We start from the raw sequence: 16,606 nt of genomic DNA, 5'->3' as shown, positions 1-16,606 counted from the left end.
CACACACACACACACACACACACACACACACACACACACACACACACACACAGTTTTACCTCAAGGAAAACCTGAGCTTCTCCTCTGAAGACAAAGATCATGGGAGAAAACCTAGGGAGATTTCCTTTCTCTCCTGTCTGCCCCCTGAATCAGAGATCCAGGATTTAGACTGCTCAGAAAATAGGGATGCTGTCACTCCACTGGATGAGTTCTGCTCTTTGAATTTGCCTGGGACTGTCTCCTCTCCTCCCTTATTCTTCTAAATGTATTTAGAGACACACTGTGGGACAACAACTAGGTAGGAAGTGGCAGGGGCACCGGCGCTGGTGTCTTGCTCCTGAGAGGAACAGACACGCATGCTGGGCGCCATAGCTTTGCATGCACTGCATTGTCATGGCAGTGGTGGTATGAGGAGATGCCAGTTCACTGGAGCTGAGGCACTCCAGTAGGAAGCCTGCTGATTTGGGATTGGACTTAGCCCTGTGCACACCAACCTGCTCTTAAGCTTAAGCTCTGAAGAGTGGGCCAAGAGCTTCTGTTGAGGAAAACTGAGTGTGTATAGATCTTGCCCCACTTAAGACTGAAGAGGGAGAAATAATCACACATCACATGGGGTCTTGGGGAAAAAAAATACTGCTATTTTATTTTTATTTTTTTATGTTGTATGGTCAATTTATATGTAATGTCTAAAATAGGCAAACCCACAGATAGAAAGTAAAATAGTGGACATCAGGGTCTGGGGAGAAGGGAAAATAGTGAGTGACTGCTAATGGGCATCGGATTTTTCGCGGGGGATGAGGAAATTTTCTGGACTTAAACAGAAGAAAGATGGTTGCTCAACTTTGTGAATGTACTAAAAACCACCAAACTGACCACTTTAAAAGGGTGAATTTTGTGGTATGTGAATTGCATCTCAGTAAAAATAAAATAAAATAAACGATATGTTTGCATATTTGAGATATAGACTCAAATTTATAACTGCTATATATATAAAGCACTTTTGAGTTTATAAAGTTTTTGTTTTTTATTGAAGTATAGTTGATTTACAACGTGTTTTAGGTTTACAGCAAAGTGATTCAGTTACACATATATACATTTTCAAATTTTTTCCCTTATAGGTTATTACAAAATATTGACGCTAGTTCCCTGTGCTATATAGTAGGTCCTTGTTGGTTATCTATTTTATATATTAGTAGTATGTATATGTTAATCCCAGACTCTTGATTTATCTTGCCACTTCCCCTTTGGTAACCATAAATTTGTTTTCTATGTCTGTGGGTCTATTTCTGTTTTGTAAATAAGTTCATTGCATCATTTTTTTTTTAGATTCTACATATAAGCAATATCATATGATATTTTTCTTTCTCTGTCTGGCTTACTTAGTATGGTAGTCTCTAGATCTATCCATGTTGCTGCAAATGGCATTATAGCATTCTTTTTTACGTCTGAGTAATATTCCATTGTATAAATATACCACATCTTCTTTATGCATTCATCTATTGGACATTTAGGTTGCTGCCATATCTTTGTTATTGCAAATAGTGCTGCTATGAACATTGGGGTGCGTGTATCTTTTCAAATTATGGTTTTCTCAGGGTATATGCCCAGTAGTGGGATTGCTGGGTCATATGGTAATTCTATTTTTAGTTTTTTAAGGAACTTCCACACTGTTCTCCATAGTGGCTGTACCAATTTACATTCCCACCAACAGTGCAAGGGTTCCCTTTTCTCCACACCCTCTCCAGCATTTATTGTTTGTAGATTTTTTGATGATGGCCATTCTGACTGGTGTGCGGTGATACCTCATTGTAGTTTTGATTTGCATTTCTCTAATGAGCAGTTGAGCATCTTTTTATGTGCCTGTTGGCCATCTGTATATCTTCTTATATCTTCTGCCCATTTTTTAAATTTAATTTTTATTTTATATTGGCGTATAGTTGATTTACAATATTGTGTTAATTTCAGGTATATAGCAAAGTGATGCAGTTATACATATCTTCTGCCCATTTTTTAAATTTTTAAAATTTTATTAACATCTTTATTGGAGTATAATTGCTTTACAATGGTGTGTTAATTTCTGCTTTATAACAAAGCAAATCAGCTATACATATACGTATATCCCCATATCTCCTTCCTCTTGCATTTCCCTCCCACCCTCCCTATCCTACCCCTCTAGGTGGAATATTACTCTGCCAATTTTTTTTAAAATTTATTTATTTTTGGCTGCGTTGGGTCTTTGTTGCTGGGCGCGGGCTTTCTCGAGTTGTGGTGAGCGGGGGCTACTCTTTGTTGCAGTGCACAGGCTTCTCATTACAGTGGCTTCTCTTTTTGTGGATCACGGGCTCTAGGCACGTGGGCTTCAGCAGTTGTGGCACGTGGGCTCAGTAGTTGTGGCTCGCAGGCTCTAGAGTGCAGGCTCAGTAGTTGTGGTGCACAGGCTTAGTTGCTCCGCTGCATGTGGGATCTTCCCGGACCAGGGCTCAAACCCGTGTCCCCTGCATTGGCAGGTGGATTCTTAACCACTGTGCCACAAGGGGAACCCTCTGCCCATTTTCTTGATTGGGTTGTTTGTTTTTTTTTGATATTGAGCTGTATGAGCTCTTTGTATATTTTGGAGATTAATCTCTTGTTGGTCGTATCATTTGCAAATATTTTCTCCCATTCTCTATAGGTTGTCTTCGTTTTGTTTATGATTTCCTTTGCTGTGCAAAAGCTTTTAAGTTTAATTAGGTCCCATTTGTTTATTTTTGTTTTTATTTCCATTACTCTAGGACACAGATCCAAAAAGATATTGTTGTAATTTATGTCAGAGTGTTCTGCCTATGTTCTCCTGTAGGAGTTTTATAGTATCTGGTCTTACATTTAGGTCTTTAATCCATTTTGAGTTTATTTTTGTGTATGGGGTTAGGGAGTGTTCTAATTTCATTCTTTTACTTGTAGCTGTCCAGTTTTCCCAGCACCACTTATTGAAGAGACTGTCTTTTCTCCATTGTATATTCTTGCCTCCTTTGTTGTAGATTACTTGACCATAGGTGCGTAGGAAAACATACTCCTGTTTTAAACTAGTATTGTACCGTTATGCTTCTTTTTTGTACCTCTTATCTCAGTAGGAAATTTCTATGTGTGATTATTCAGTAATGTCCATCTCTCCCATTGGGATTGTAGAATATGCAAGCTCTAACGGGCAGAGAACACATCTATTTTTGTTCAACGCTGTATCCAAGCACCTAGTATCAAACCTGGTCCATAGCAAACAAATATTTGTGGAATCATGAATCAGTTGCTGAAGAAACTTCAGAGAAGATTGACAGGAGAAGAGGGTAAAAGAGCATAGGAACTTGTCCAAATTTTCTAACTCATGTTGGTGTCTCACATCCCTGATTCTGTTGAACATGGGTTTGACATGAAACCACTTGGCGTGTATGATGTAGGGACCATTTTTCTTTTTAATAAGTGTCCCAAAATCCTGCAGAGTGCTAGGTGCCTTAGCAAACAGAGGATAATTGAAAACTGGGGCTTTATAAGTGTCTCAGGAGTCAGAAAACTTGTAAATCATAATTTGGAAATCAAAGCACTCTCCATTTTCAATGCAGCAAGAATGAGAAAAGAACCTTAATTTGGAGTCTGAAGATCTATGCTATATATACAGGAAAGACTTCTTACTGTAGACATTTGTGAAGGACAAGAAATTGGAAATCATGATGCACCTGGGTACAGTTTTACATAGACATGCACATCTTTGGGACAAATTGCCCCGTTTTTGATTCCGAGAAGTTGCAATGGTTGTCAGTTTAAATATTAACACATGGGTACGTGAAAGCATGGCTCCTACATATTTTTCATGTGGAGAAACTAACACATAGAGTTTAAAAAAAAAAAAAGGATAGTGGAAAAGACATAAAAACAAGTCATCTGGGTTAGGTTGGTAATAGTACTCTCTGAAAAGGGGAGGGGAATCTTACTCCTTCCTCAGCATATGTTCTCAACCTCTTATCAAACATTTCTGAAAAAGGACTGCTCTCCTGTCTATGTTAGCAAAACAGTGCAATGAAAGAGAATTCAAGAACTGTGTTGTGTGAGATTAAGTGTGGTTGAACGTTTTCTCATTTTCAGAAGTTAATCAGCCTTGTGAATCTTTTGTGGTAGTTCTTCTACAACGATGTTCAAAAAACATGGAAACACACTCTCAACTCAATTCCTGGCCTTTATTTTAGTGGGAAAATTGATGAAGATCTTATCCCACACAAACAAGTACAAGGAAGTGGCATGTGGTCACCATTTTGACAGCAGAAGGGGAGACATCTAAGGAATTATGTTCACTTTTCTCAAAGTACATTCTGATTCAATCACCAGGTCTTAATTCTAGATCACATCTTTGATCCAAGCACCATTGCAAATGGAATAGAAGATACAAAGAAATGAATACAGTTCCTTTTTGCTTTTCTTTTTGCCACATCAAGTTCCCTAGTGGGAAATCTCAGTGGAGAAAGTAATTGTGCTGTTGCAAATGTGCTCTCAATTCAGCTGTGAAGAGCCTTCCTTCAGGAAACAACCATTTCTTTAGAAAAAGAAGACATGGTGAAATGTTTCCTCCATAACATGTTTTATTCAAACTAGAAGTTTCCTAGTGAAGACGTTTTATCTGCAGTTACCATGTTCATCCCATTTCCTAGCAAAGTGTACTGAGCTGATGAGATGTCTAAATAAGATCGCCATGGATACTAGGTAATGATGATAATAATGTAGCCAATACACTGTGTTTAGTAATGTACTAGGTATTATTCTAAATGCTTTGAAATATTAGTTCATTTACTTCTCACCACAACTCTTCGAGGTAGACACCATTATCTCCGTTTCACAGATGAGGAAATTGAGGCACAGAGAGGTCAATTAACTTGACCTAGTTCACACAGCTAGTAAGTAGAAGAGCTGGGATTAGACACTAAATAGTTATGGCTCTAAATCCAAACTCTTATTCACAACCCTCTAAGCTTGTATTTTCATATACTTAAGAAAATATATGGGTAGGTGTCAGGCCATGAAAAAAAGCACTTTAGTTCTCACCCACGCACTGAGAAGAGGCAAGGATTTAGAACATGCTCCCGATGAAATGTTTGCCTTGTCACAACAGAACAAGAATTCCTCAATATTTTAGCAATAATTTTCCAACAAGAAGATGATAGAATACCTAAGATATGTCATCATTGAATGAGGCACTTTTCTCATCACTTTAGCAATGAATCTGACTTTGTTTCTAGTATAATACAAACACCATCAGTGCAAATTGATCTACAAACATCAAATATTGTGCTTCAAAAGGAAGTTTCTGACAGAACCAAATACATCAGTTCCTTGGATAGTTAATTTCAAGGGTTCACAGAACAAGATTCTTGGGTCTGTCTTTCCTGTGTATGTCACAGAAACACCGAAGACTGACAGCAGTCTATTGTCTGGATGTCATGGTTTTAATCTGAAGAACAGATTTTATTAAAATCAATCTGAACCCTAGTTACTTTATCTGTAAAAGAGGTTTTAAATAGACCTAAATCACTGGGTTATTAATGCAAATCGTAGAAACTAGTTGTAAAAAACATTTTGTAAATTGTGAGATCTATGTAGATATTAGGGACTCATTTTTATAACTGAGGGATGTGGATATCCTCAGTATTTCAAATAAGTTGATTATAAAATTATTTTGAAAACAGGAAAGGGATAAGAACCCTATAATTCTAACAACCTCAAACATATATTCAACTCTGTGTGTTATTCATCTTTTGTATTAATAAAGCAACTTTTTTACAATACAACGAGCTGGTGGTATTTAAAGAATACTGTGTCCCCTGCATCGGCAGGCGGACTCTCAACCACTGCACCACCAGGGAAGCCCCCCCCCCACCCAAATGTTTTTATAAATGAAAGAGCAAACCAATACACTTTTACTCCCCCAAAGCATAAAGTTGCCTGATTTCTTGATAACACGGTTTTATCTCAACAGGAGGGTCTTTACTCTTCAGTCAGGACAGCTCCTCAGGGCTTTCTCTCTCAAGGGTCAGCCTCCTCTCTCACTCTTGCTGCCTTTCAGTATCTGCTTCTCACTTCCCCTAGGCAGTGTGGGTCCAAACGCTGATAAGACAAAATCCTGAAAGTTCGCCAGAGGCAATGATAATTTTACAATAAAATGACCGGAGGAGGAGGATACAGATAAGTCTAGAAAGTATACCTAGATACAAACTAAATGTGGAGAGGGAAGATTTTCGATTCCTTACCTACCAAGAAATCTAAAATCAGGCAAGCAAAGCCTGGAGGGCTTCCAAATAACAGCCTTCAAATTCTGCCCTTTCTGATTCATATTATAAGAATACGAAAATATGAATAAGTATGCTTCGTGTCAAGCTGTAGATCTGAATCCACCCCCATTCCCACCACCAGACCAGCCTCAAGGTCCATCAGCAGGCAGCTGCCAGCCCTGTTGGTGACCAACCCGTACTGATCTGGTGCTGTTGCCTTTTGCATCCGCATTTCCTGATCACTTTTATTATGTTCTAATGTAATAATTTACATTATTTTCAAAGCACACACTACTGTATTTTTCTTTTTTAAATTGAGGTGTGAGTGACATGTAACCTTATATTAGTTTCAGGTGTACAATGCAATGATTTGATATTTGCATATATAGTGAATTTTATTTTTTTATCGTAGAAGACTTTGAAACTGCCCTTTATCAGTTGTTGGGAGTCATTTCTGATATTCAGACAGTATTTTTGTACCTCGCTGTGCCTGATTTTGGGTATGTAATCTTGCATAACATAAATATTAATAAATCTTTATTAATGTTAATAAATATTAATAAAACATAAATTTTTTAAAGTCTTTGAAGTACTTTTTTTTTTTTTTTTTTTTTTTTTTTTGCGGTAGGCGGGCCTCTCACTGTCGTGGCCTCTCCCGTTGCGGAGCACAGGCTCCGGACGCGCAGGCCCAGCGGCCATGGCTCACAGGCCCAGCTGCTCCGTGGCACGTGGGATCCTCCCGGACCGGGGCACGAACCCGCGTCCCCTGCATCGGCAGGCAGACTCTCAACCACTGCACCACCAGGGAAGCCCTGAAGTACTTTTTTAAACCTTCACAGCAGTGGATTTCGACTGAGGGTGATCCTGTCCCCAGGGGACATTTTGCAATGTTTGGAGACATTTTTGGTTGTTACTAATGGAGGAGGGGGTGTTACTGGCATCTGGTAGGTAAAGGCCAGGGATGCTACTATGCATCCTACAGCCTACAATGTAGAATGTCCCCTCCTCCGTACAGAAAAGAATTAACTGGCCCAAGATGTCAGTAGTGCTGAGGTAGAGAAACTCTGCTTTACAGCAAATAAGTTCACTGAAATGCCGTGAATTTGCACTGGTTAATGTGAAAAGTGCTAGAGAAAGCAGCAATCTTTAGTCCTTTTAGTTAGTCCTTAAGCATCAATCTTTACTTGTCCTTATAGTTAGTCCTAAGCAGCTCAGTTAGACCTTTTATTTGAGTCCAGCCTCTAAACACTGGTGCTGGGAAGGGCCCTCAGAGAAGGGTCACTTGAGTTTCATGACTAAATAACTTTCCTCTTGACAATTAGAGTAACTTACAGAGTTCTGGGCCAGGAGTCTTGTTTGGGTCTGTAATGCTGTGGTTCAGTGAGGATGACATTCAAAGAGGAGCAGACTTGTTCTCTGCACTGAGCAGAGCAACCAAAAGCAGCCTTATCACAGCTCCTTGAGACCTGAGCAGAGCTTGATCCCTGGTTATGCCTTTGAAGTCAGCCAAGGCTCCCAGCCTCAGCATGCCTCCCCTCCCTGCATCCAGAGCCACTCCTGGTCCCTAGTGGGAAGCACCAAACATCTTCGTCTCAAAGTCTGGTGGCTTGGCTGCTCATGGGGTCCAGAAACTGAGGTTCCCTTTATCCCCTAAGATCCATCCTGGCTTTCTCCTCCTCGTCTATTTACCTAGGCTTCAAATCTGGTTCTTTTTGCCGAGTTCTAGAAATATCTCCATCAACTTATAGGCCCATGCCCTGCCTTGCTTTTGACATTTCTCTTTTAATGTCCAGCCTCTGGACTCGGAACTAAAGTTGGGTGCCTGGGCACTGCAACTGATTTTTAGACTATGCAGCCAAGGTCAACTTCCATAGTTAGCACATGGAGCTGGCCTAGTTCACTGGGCGCCTAGTTTCCTGGGATGGTCACTGTCGTGCTATGAAGTCACTGCCAACTCTAGACAATTCTCATTGTAGGGCAGCCTTTCCCTTCCCATTTAAAATTGCATATCTGCCTCCACAAACCCCCTATTTCCTTTTTCTACATTATTTTCCCCCATAACACTTACCTTCTCACAAACACTATGATTTACATATGATTTATGATTTTTAGTTTAATGCCTGGCTTCCCCCACTAGAATAGAAATTCAATGAGAGCAAATAAATCTCTGTTTGGTTCAGTAATATGTCCTCAACACCTTAATCAGTGTTTTGCATATGGTACATGCCCAAAAAATTACTTGTTGAAGGTTGAAAATATCAGTCCCCTCCCCCATTTATAATTATAAATGCTGAATGCAAGTAGAAATGGACTGATTGAATCAAATGGAGTCTCCTTTCAGATAAAGTACATCTAAATGACTTTCAAAATTGAGAAGGATTTTCTAGTTCTTGAAAAGGCTGAGCTTGTCTCAGGGTATGAATTCTTACAACCATAAAACACTGTGACCTTTGAGGCTGCATTTAAAATATTCGTGCTTCATTTAGATCACAATTTATGGCAATTAATTAGCATTACATGAATTAACGTTTTCCATAGTACTTTCTATTCTGTCCAGTGCTACCTAATCCTTAGACCTGACCTAAATGGCCTAAGACTTGCTTGGTATTTAATTAAATTTTTATTGGAAGTAATAATGGAGCAACTGTGTGATCCCAAATGAAAAGCCCATAGTAAGCAGTTTCTGGATGACAGGCTATTTTAGGTGCCAAAAGACAATCTAATCTTGGTATATCTGGATGAGTATTTTCTTTAACTCAAAAGAAAGTTATTCAAGACGGCAAACAAACCAAAAACCCTCATGGAATTCTAATGCTTTTTATTCATACTTTCAGTATTAAATTAAAAAGTTAATATTTACAAGAATATGATTACTCAAGTATATTTGTGAATGAAAAGAATTTAAATATGACTTCCTTATTTTGTCTTTGTTGCTGAAAAGAGAATGTACAGGTTTATCTCTTTTGAGAACTTAAATCTGTGTATGGTTGTTGTTCAATTTAATGCATACCAAAGGAACTGATGTAGGAAGGGAAGGAATGGAGAGGGAAAAATGAGGTAAGGGAGAAGGCTTAAATATGTGTCACTAATTTGACCACATTTGTTTTGATAAAACGTTGGTAAAATTTGTTACTTCAGGCAATTTCTTTCCTCCCTTCCCACATCATGTAACACAGTGTGAGAAATTATACAACAGTTTAGAAATGGTTACAGAAGTTAACTATGAGGGTTTATAGCTAAAGCCTGGGAGACCAGGCATCCTCTGTTTGTTTGTTTGTTTATTTGTGGAAGTATAGCTGATTTATAATATTGTGTTAGTTTCAGGTATACAGCAAAGTGATTCAGTTTTTTATATATATATATATTTTCAGATTCTTTTCCATTATAGGTTATTGTAATAACAAGTTGTTGAATACAGTTCCCTGTGCTATACAGTAAATCCTTGTTGCTTATTTTATATGTAGTGATGTGTATCTGTTAATCCCAAACTCCTAATTTATCCCCCTTGCCCTTTCCCCTTTGGTAACCATAAGTTTGTTTTCTATGTCTGTGAGTCTATTTCATCCTCCTTATAATGATGAGAACCTTGGGGAAAAAATTTATTGTTGGATTTGTGAATCAGAGGAATTCAATCCTCTCTGTCAAGGTCAACACAATTAGCATTTGTCTACAGGAAGAGATGGTTTAATTTGCATGTTTTCCCTTTGACTTGGCTATTGCCATTTTCTCAGTTAAAATTTACTTTGACTCTGTGGGGTAGGGTGAGGGGCTATCTGTTCAAGTCCCTGCCACACAGCCTAGAGAAGACAGGGAATTCGAGAGCCAAGGTGCCACTTTCAGCTCTGCTTTCGACGCCAAACACTGTGTTAAAGGACTTGGCCATCCTTTGGGATAGCCTCTATTTTTGCCACTCCTCCCAAAATGTCTAGCTCTTTTACTGATTTTAAAATTATACATATTTATGATTCTAAAAATTGGAAATTATAGAATAAAAAGCAAAAAATAAAATTATTCACCCATTAACGTACAACTCAGGAATAACAACAGTTAACTTCTACATTTCTTCAATCTCTTTTCTATGGGATACATGTACACACACACAAATACTTACACACACAAATACATGTTCAGATACATATACACACATACGTATCATGTTGCATTCTTTTTATTTAGAAATAATCATAGGTTCCTAGTGTCTTGACTTTTTCCACATAGTGTTATATCATGAATAGTTCCCCTTTCATTAAAATTTCTTAAAAAATAACATTTTCTGAGATTGTACCTTATGATGGTTAGCATTATTTGTAAAAATTATATTATTGGATATTTCTAATTTGTTATGACAAAATAATTTTAGTCCATAAAAATTAATTTACATTTCTGATCATTTCCTTAGGAAAGATTATTTGAAGTAGGATTTTGGATTAAAAAGGAGGCTTATTTTAAGGCTATTGAAATATACTGTCAAATTGCTGTGCAGAAAGGGTATATCAACTTAGTCTCACTAGAACTGTACTAGAATCCCAAGTTTTTTCTCATCCTTGACAGCATAAAGCATTATTTTTAAAAAGTATTTTGCTAGTCCACGGACCATTTTTGCAATGCGAAGCTGATTGTATTTGTTGGGTAACACTGTTGATAATGGGTTCTAGAATAATTACATAAACTGCAAGAGCAAAGTCATGCCATTTCAGCTTAATTAGAATAGTTAGCTGAAACAGTTGTTATTTTCTAATGCCAACTGCATGGTGTGTATTTTGGTGGCTACTGGGCTAGAATAAAAAGACTGTTAAGACCTTTACAATAACGTTTCTAATGCATTTTATTACCTTATTTTACTTTAATTTTTTCAAAGGAAACATCTCCATATAAAGGATCTTTACTTCAAGTAATATGTTTTTTTCTGGAAAATTTTAATCCACACATACTAAGTTACCCATCTCAAGATAGACCCCTCCCCCCATCTTCAACTCTCCTATATGAAAAGTCAGAATAGACTTTTGACTTTCTTTTAGAAATTGCCTTATTTATGTACCCTAATCTTTTAGAACTAAGCTGAAGAGAGGTAATAAAGTTAATTAAACAGGAGGCAAATGAATATTTAAGAATCAGCATTTATGGAAGCAATTTTAGGCAAATCTATGATTTAACAGAGTTTAGTTTTTGCTCTTTACTCCTCCAGAAAAATTATGGAAAACCTACTATGTGCCAGGCATTTTGCAATATGCTGTTGATACAAAGTGAAAAAGATATAGTCCCTGCTCTCCAAGGGATCATAAATTACAGTAGTCCCCCCTTATCCACGGGGGTATGGTCCAAGACCCGCCCCCAGTAGATGCCTGAAACTCTGGATCATACCAAATCCTATATATACTATGTTTTTCTAATACATATATACCTATAATAAGGTTTAATTTATAAATTAAGTACAGTAAGATATTAACAACAATAACTAATAACAAAATAGAACAATTATAACAATGTACTGTAGTTAAAGGTGAATGTAATCTCTGTCTCTCAAAATATCTTATTGTTCAAATTTAATGCCTTTTCTATCTTAACTAAGCACTTACCATGGCTGTGGCTGTAATTTTTGCAGTTTGAGGTGTGACAGCAGAACTAGCATGTATTACTTTTTTCTTCTTTACAATTTCACAAACAGAAGATTTGTTCTTAGTGTTCAACCTCAGCATGTGATTTTTTTCTTTCCTTATTGAGAACTTTTACCTTTTCACTTAAAGAAAGTACTTTACGGCTTCTCTTTGGCATATCCAAATTGCCAGCATCACTACTCTAGCGCTTTGGGGCCATTATTACGTAAAATAAGGATTACTTGAACATAAGCTCTGCCATATCATGACAGTTGATTTGATAACCAGACGGCCTCTAAGTGACTGATCGGTGGGATAATTTGGACAAAGGGATAATTCACGACAGAGCAGGATGGCACAAGATTTCATCATACTCAGAATGGAGCATGATTTAAAACTTATGAATTGTTTATTTCTGTAATTTTTCATTTAATATTTTTGGCTGACTGTGAGTAACTGAAACCACGGAAAGCAAAATCATGGAATGAAAACTTAAAAGTTAATAATTACCATCATCTATTGAAAACTGGGTGTCAGGCACTTTACCATAGTATTTTTCATGCTTAGAAGATCCCTAATACAGGCATTATTAGCCTTACCCACACACTCACAGTCCTTGGGAAGAGTTACTTTATCCCATTTTATATCATATTCTTCGTCTGCACAGTTAGAACTATAACCTACCTTATAGGGTGTTGGGTGGATCAAACGAAATTATAAAGTGTCTAGTCCAGTGTTCTGTATAATAAATATTCTCACCTCTCCTCTTGTCTTCCTTGAAGCCACTCTGGTAGCAGGTGACCAAACTCTGGATGTCTTTGAAAGGCACCATTGTTTGGAATGAGTAAACTAGATAGACGTGACATCATATGGATGAGGGTATACCCAATGAGCCGACTGCAGACGCCCACAGGTCATTCTGCAAATACCATCAGTAAATGCCGAAGACTATTTTAATGTTAAGGGTTACTTCTTTTAACTTAGGTTTTCTTAGCCTTCCCACTCTACTACTTCCCTAACTCCCATGCCAACGTTAGAAGTTACTGCATATTTTTTAAAATTTTTATTGAAGTATAGTTGATTTACAATGTTGTGTTTAATTTCTGCTGTACAGCAAAGTGATCCAGTTATACATATATATTCTTTTCGTATTCTTTTCCATTACGGTTTATCACAGGATATTGAATACAGTTTCCTGTGCTACACAGTAGGACCTTGTTGTTTATCCATCCTATATATACTAGTTTGCATCTGCTAACCCCAAACTCCCAGTCCTTCCCTCCACCCCCCACCCCACAACCATGAATCTGTTCTCTATGTCGGTAAGTCTGTTTTTGTTTCATAGATATGTTCATTTGTGTCATATTTTAGATTTCATTTATATGTGATATCATATGGTATTTGTCTTTCTCTTTCTGGCTTAGTAGAATAATCTCTAGGTCCATCCATGTTGCTGCAAATGGCATTATTTCATTCTTTTTAATGGCTGAGTAATATTCCATTATGTATATGTACCACATCTTTATCCGTTCATCTGTTAATGAACATATAGGTTGTTTTCATGTCTTGGCTATTGTAAATAGTGCTGCTGTGAACATAGGGGTGCGTGAAGTTATTGCATATTTGATTTTGATATGATCATTTGCTCATGACTTGAGGAAATTCGACCCTTTTCTATAACAGGAAGAAAAGGATTAAGGATAACCAAAGGAGCTGTGTTCTGGCCCTCACTTTCTCAGTTGTCAGTTCCATATGTTCTAAATGGTATCATGGCTTGTTTTAGCACCATGTTGATACTTTCAGAGTTTTATCCTGGCTCCCATGAACACCTGACCAGTAGGTATTTGCAGGATCTCATTAGAACACTAATAGTTACTGAGTACTCACTGTGTAGGAACTCTGAGAGATCTATATTCCTACCTTTACTCACATACACATTCATTCCCATATTTATAATCATTATCCATATACCCTCAGGATTTTTATAAAAGTCCTAGAAGGAGGGTTATAGAAAATGTCTTAATTATTCCTCATCGTGAACACTAATAAAACTATTTGTTTTCCAACTTTGGAAAGGCATTCTTTTTAAGACCTGATGGATTAGATTTTCCATACTTTTTAAAGTTCCCTGCATAACAAAGTTACTGGATAGGAAAGTTTTGTCAGGAAAGTTGATTATTTTTAGTTCATTTTACTGGTGTCTCCTGATGCTGTACCCCCTTGCCTGACTCAGCTTAAGGGTATATGGCAATATCTAGTCAATATTAAAATATGTCCCAAGGGAATCTCAGATAAATATTGTGTAGGAAGAAAAAATCAAAGTTGAAATCATTTGTAAAACAATTTAATAAGTATTGCTTCACTTTAAGGATCAAAAATTTGACTTGGCGCCAGGATCAGGCTCAATTTCTGTACTTCCTGGAAAATCCCCAAAACAACTCTTGCTTTTAAAGTTGATGCTTCCATAGCTTAGGTTATTTTATCAAGTGTGTTCATGTTCAGTAAGTTTAGTAAGTTTTACCTATAAGCGAGGGCTTAGTCCAACATGCCCTTGTACTCACCTATGAATCTTACGATCCTTCGGAGTAAGGGATTCAGGTAACAGCATTCTCCGGTCAGAATTGTTTTCTCCTGGGCAATCAGAGATTCTCTGGTTGACTTTATGAAATACATGGATATCTCACCAATAAAAATCTGGAAAAGAAATGTTGAAGAATTGTCAAGTTGGATAGCTGTCTGATAAAAGAGGCCACTAGCTTAAGAAAAAACTCAAAACTTCTGAGGCTTCAAAATTATATTAGAAGATATCATGTTGGAGAGATGGAGAGTTAAATAGTAATTTGCAGTTAACTCTTCAAAAGAATTAGAGAAAGCAATAATTGATAATTTCAGATAGATTTCTGGCTATAATATTAAATTCTAAAGTCATATGAAACCTAAGTTGAAATAATAAATTGAATAATAGAATCTATGATAAGGCTCACTCAGGCTGGATTTTAATTTTTTTTTTTTTTTTTTTTGTGGTACGTGGGCCTCTCACTGTTGTGGCCTCTCTCTTTGCGGAGCACAGGCTCCAGACGCGCAAGCTCAGCGGCCATGGCTCACGGGCCCAGCCGCTCTGCGGCACGTGGGATCTTCCTGGACCAGGGCACGAACCCATGTCCCCTGCATCGGTAGGCGGACTCTCAACCACTGCCCCACCAGGGAAGCCCTTGAATATTTTTAACTGAATGTGTGCATTGCAATGATGCGGAATGACTGGGACAGCCCAGTAGGGCATTATACGCACCCGTCGCGATATTACTTCATTACGTGGCAATACTACCATCTTTATTTGAACACATTTGCCTGATCAATATTCTCCTACTCTGAACTGGTTGACTGTCACACCTTTATGATTGGCACCTCTTGTTATCTTGAACTAATACATGTATATTACCATTTAAATCATAATGCCTTTGTGTACATTGTAAGCTTCCTGATGACAGGGACTATATCTTATATTTCTTCATTATGCTTATAGCACCCAGTGCACTGTATTTCCATTTAAAATAAGGATCTGGCATGAGGGAAGTTGTCACCAACTTTGACACTGCCGCAGCTGAAGACTGAGAACCTTCAGTGAATAAAAAGTTAATAATTACCATCATCTATTGCAAACTGGGTGTCAAGCACTTTATCATAATAGTTTTCATGGTCACAAAATCCCTAGTGTTGGTAGTATTACCTTTGCTTTACTGGTGAAGAATGAAAGTTCAGTGTAGTTAAGTAACTTACCCTCCAGAGCATACAACTGGCATGTGGAGGCACTGGGATTGGTATTCAGTACAACTGGGTTCCAAAGTCCACATTTCCCACCACATCATATGCCACTTTTATTTTCTGAACCCTCATTTCAATATTTTCCCAGAAGAATGCGATCTTATAATTGTTCTTCTTTGCTATGCGTGTGCTTGTGGTTTTAGATAAACATCAATGTTTTAAGAATTCCTATGCCTTATACTCTTCCTATCATTATAGAATATCTGTTTAGGTGGATCAAGATGCCATCATGAATGGCACATGAGAGATGGAAGTTAAGCTATAGAATAGTAAAACTGGAATCATCTACAGATGTTTTGCCCTTCCTTTTATGAGGGAGGAACCCGAAAGTCTCAGGGACTTGGCCACAAACAGCCAGACAGTGTCTGAAGCAGCTCTAGCATGTGGTCTATAAATAAATACTGTTATCCCATTGTACAGATAAGACACCTGAGGCGTAGAGGGGTTAAATACTTTGTCCAAGGTCGTCACGAATCCCAGCTCTGAAGCCAGGAAAACCTGGCTCCAGAGTCCTTTCTCTTAACTGCTACACTTTTACTCAGCAGTGATGCAATAAAATATTTGTTGAATTTGTGTTTAACGTTGACAACATAGAAAACAAAACAAATGCAATATGCTTTAAACACTAAAAAATGTAGATGATATTAAAGTACAAGATAGAATGGTGTAATGGAAATAGAACTATGGGCAAGTCAGAATGGGATGGAAGTTGGCAGGAAAAGACTGAGTTCAGGGTCAGACAGACAAATGATGGGCCAGCATGGATCACCTTGGCAGGTGCTGTCTATGTATGTCTAAGAATATTTTGTGCCTGACATCCCTTGGAATTAACAATGAGTTGATGCTCTGTCAGGTGAAAATATTTGAATAGTTTCAAGAACTCAGCCCTCCCTCTCTTCTCGT

General features: G+C 37.7%; 1 protein-coding gene across 1 annotated transcript in view; it reads right to left on the bottom strand.

Moving 5' to 3' along the window:
• Positions 1–16,606, bottom strand: part of PLPPR1 (phospholipid phosphatase related 1) — a 47,173-nt gene that overhangs the window by 18,079 nt on the left and 12,488 nt on the right. The window contains exon 2 of the mRNA XM_029203125.1: positions 14,443–14,575. Within this exon, the coding sequence (XP_029058958.1) occupies positions 14,443–14,575 (133 nt within the window). The remainder of the gene's footprint in view (positions 1–14,442; positions 14,576–16,606) is intronic.

Source organism: Monodon monoceros, unplaced genomic scaffold (genome assembly GCF_005190385.1).
Source record: "Monodon monoceros isolate NGI ecotype Baffin Bay Population unplaced genomic scaffold, NGI_Narwhal_1 Super_Scaffold_5, whole genome shotgun sequence".
NCBI classification, from domain to species: domain Eukaryota; kingdom Metazoa; phylum Chordata; class Mammalia; order Artiodactyla; family Monodontidae; genus Monodon; species Monodon monoceros.
This window is presented reverse-complemented; position numbering and strand designations above follow the sequence as displayed.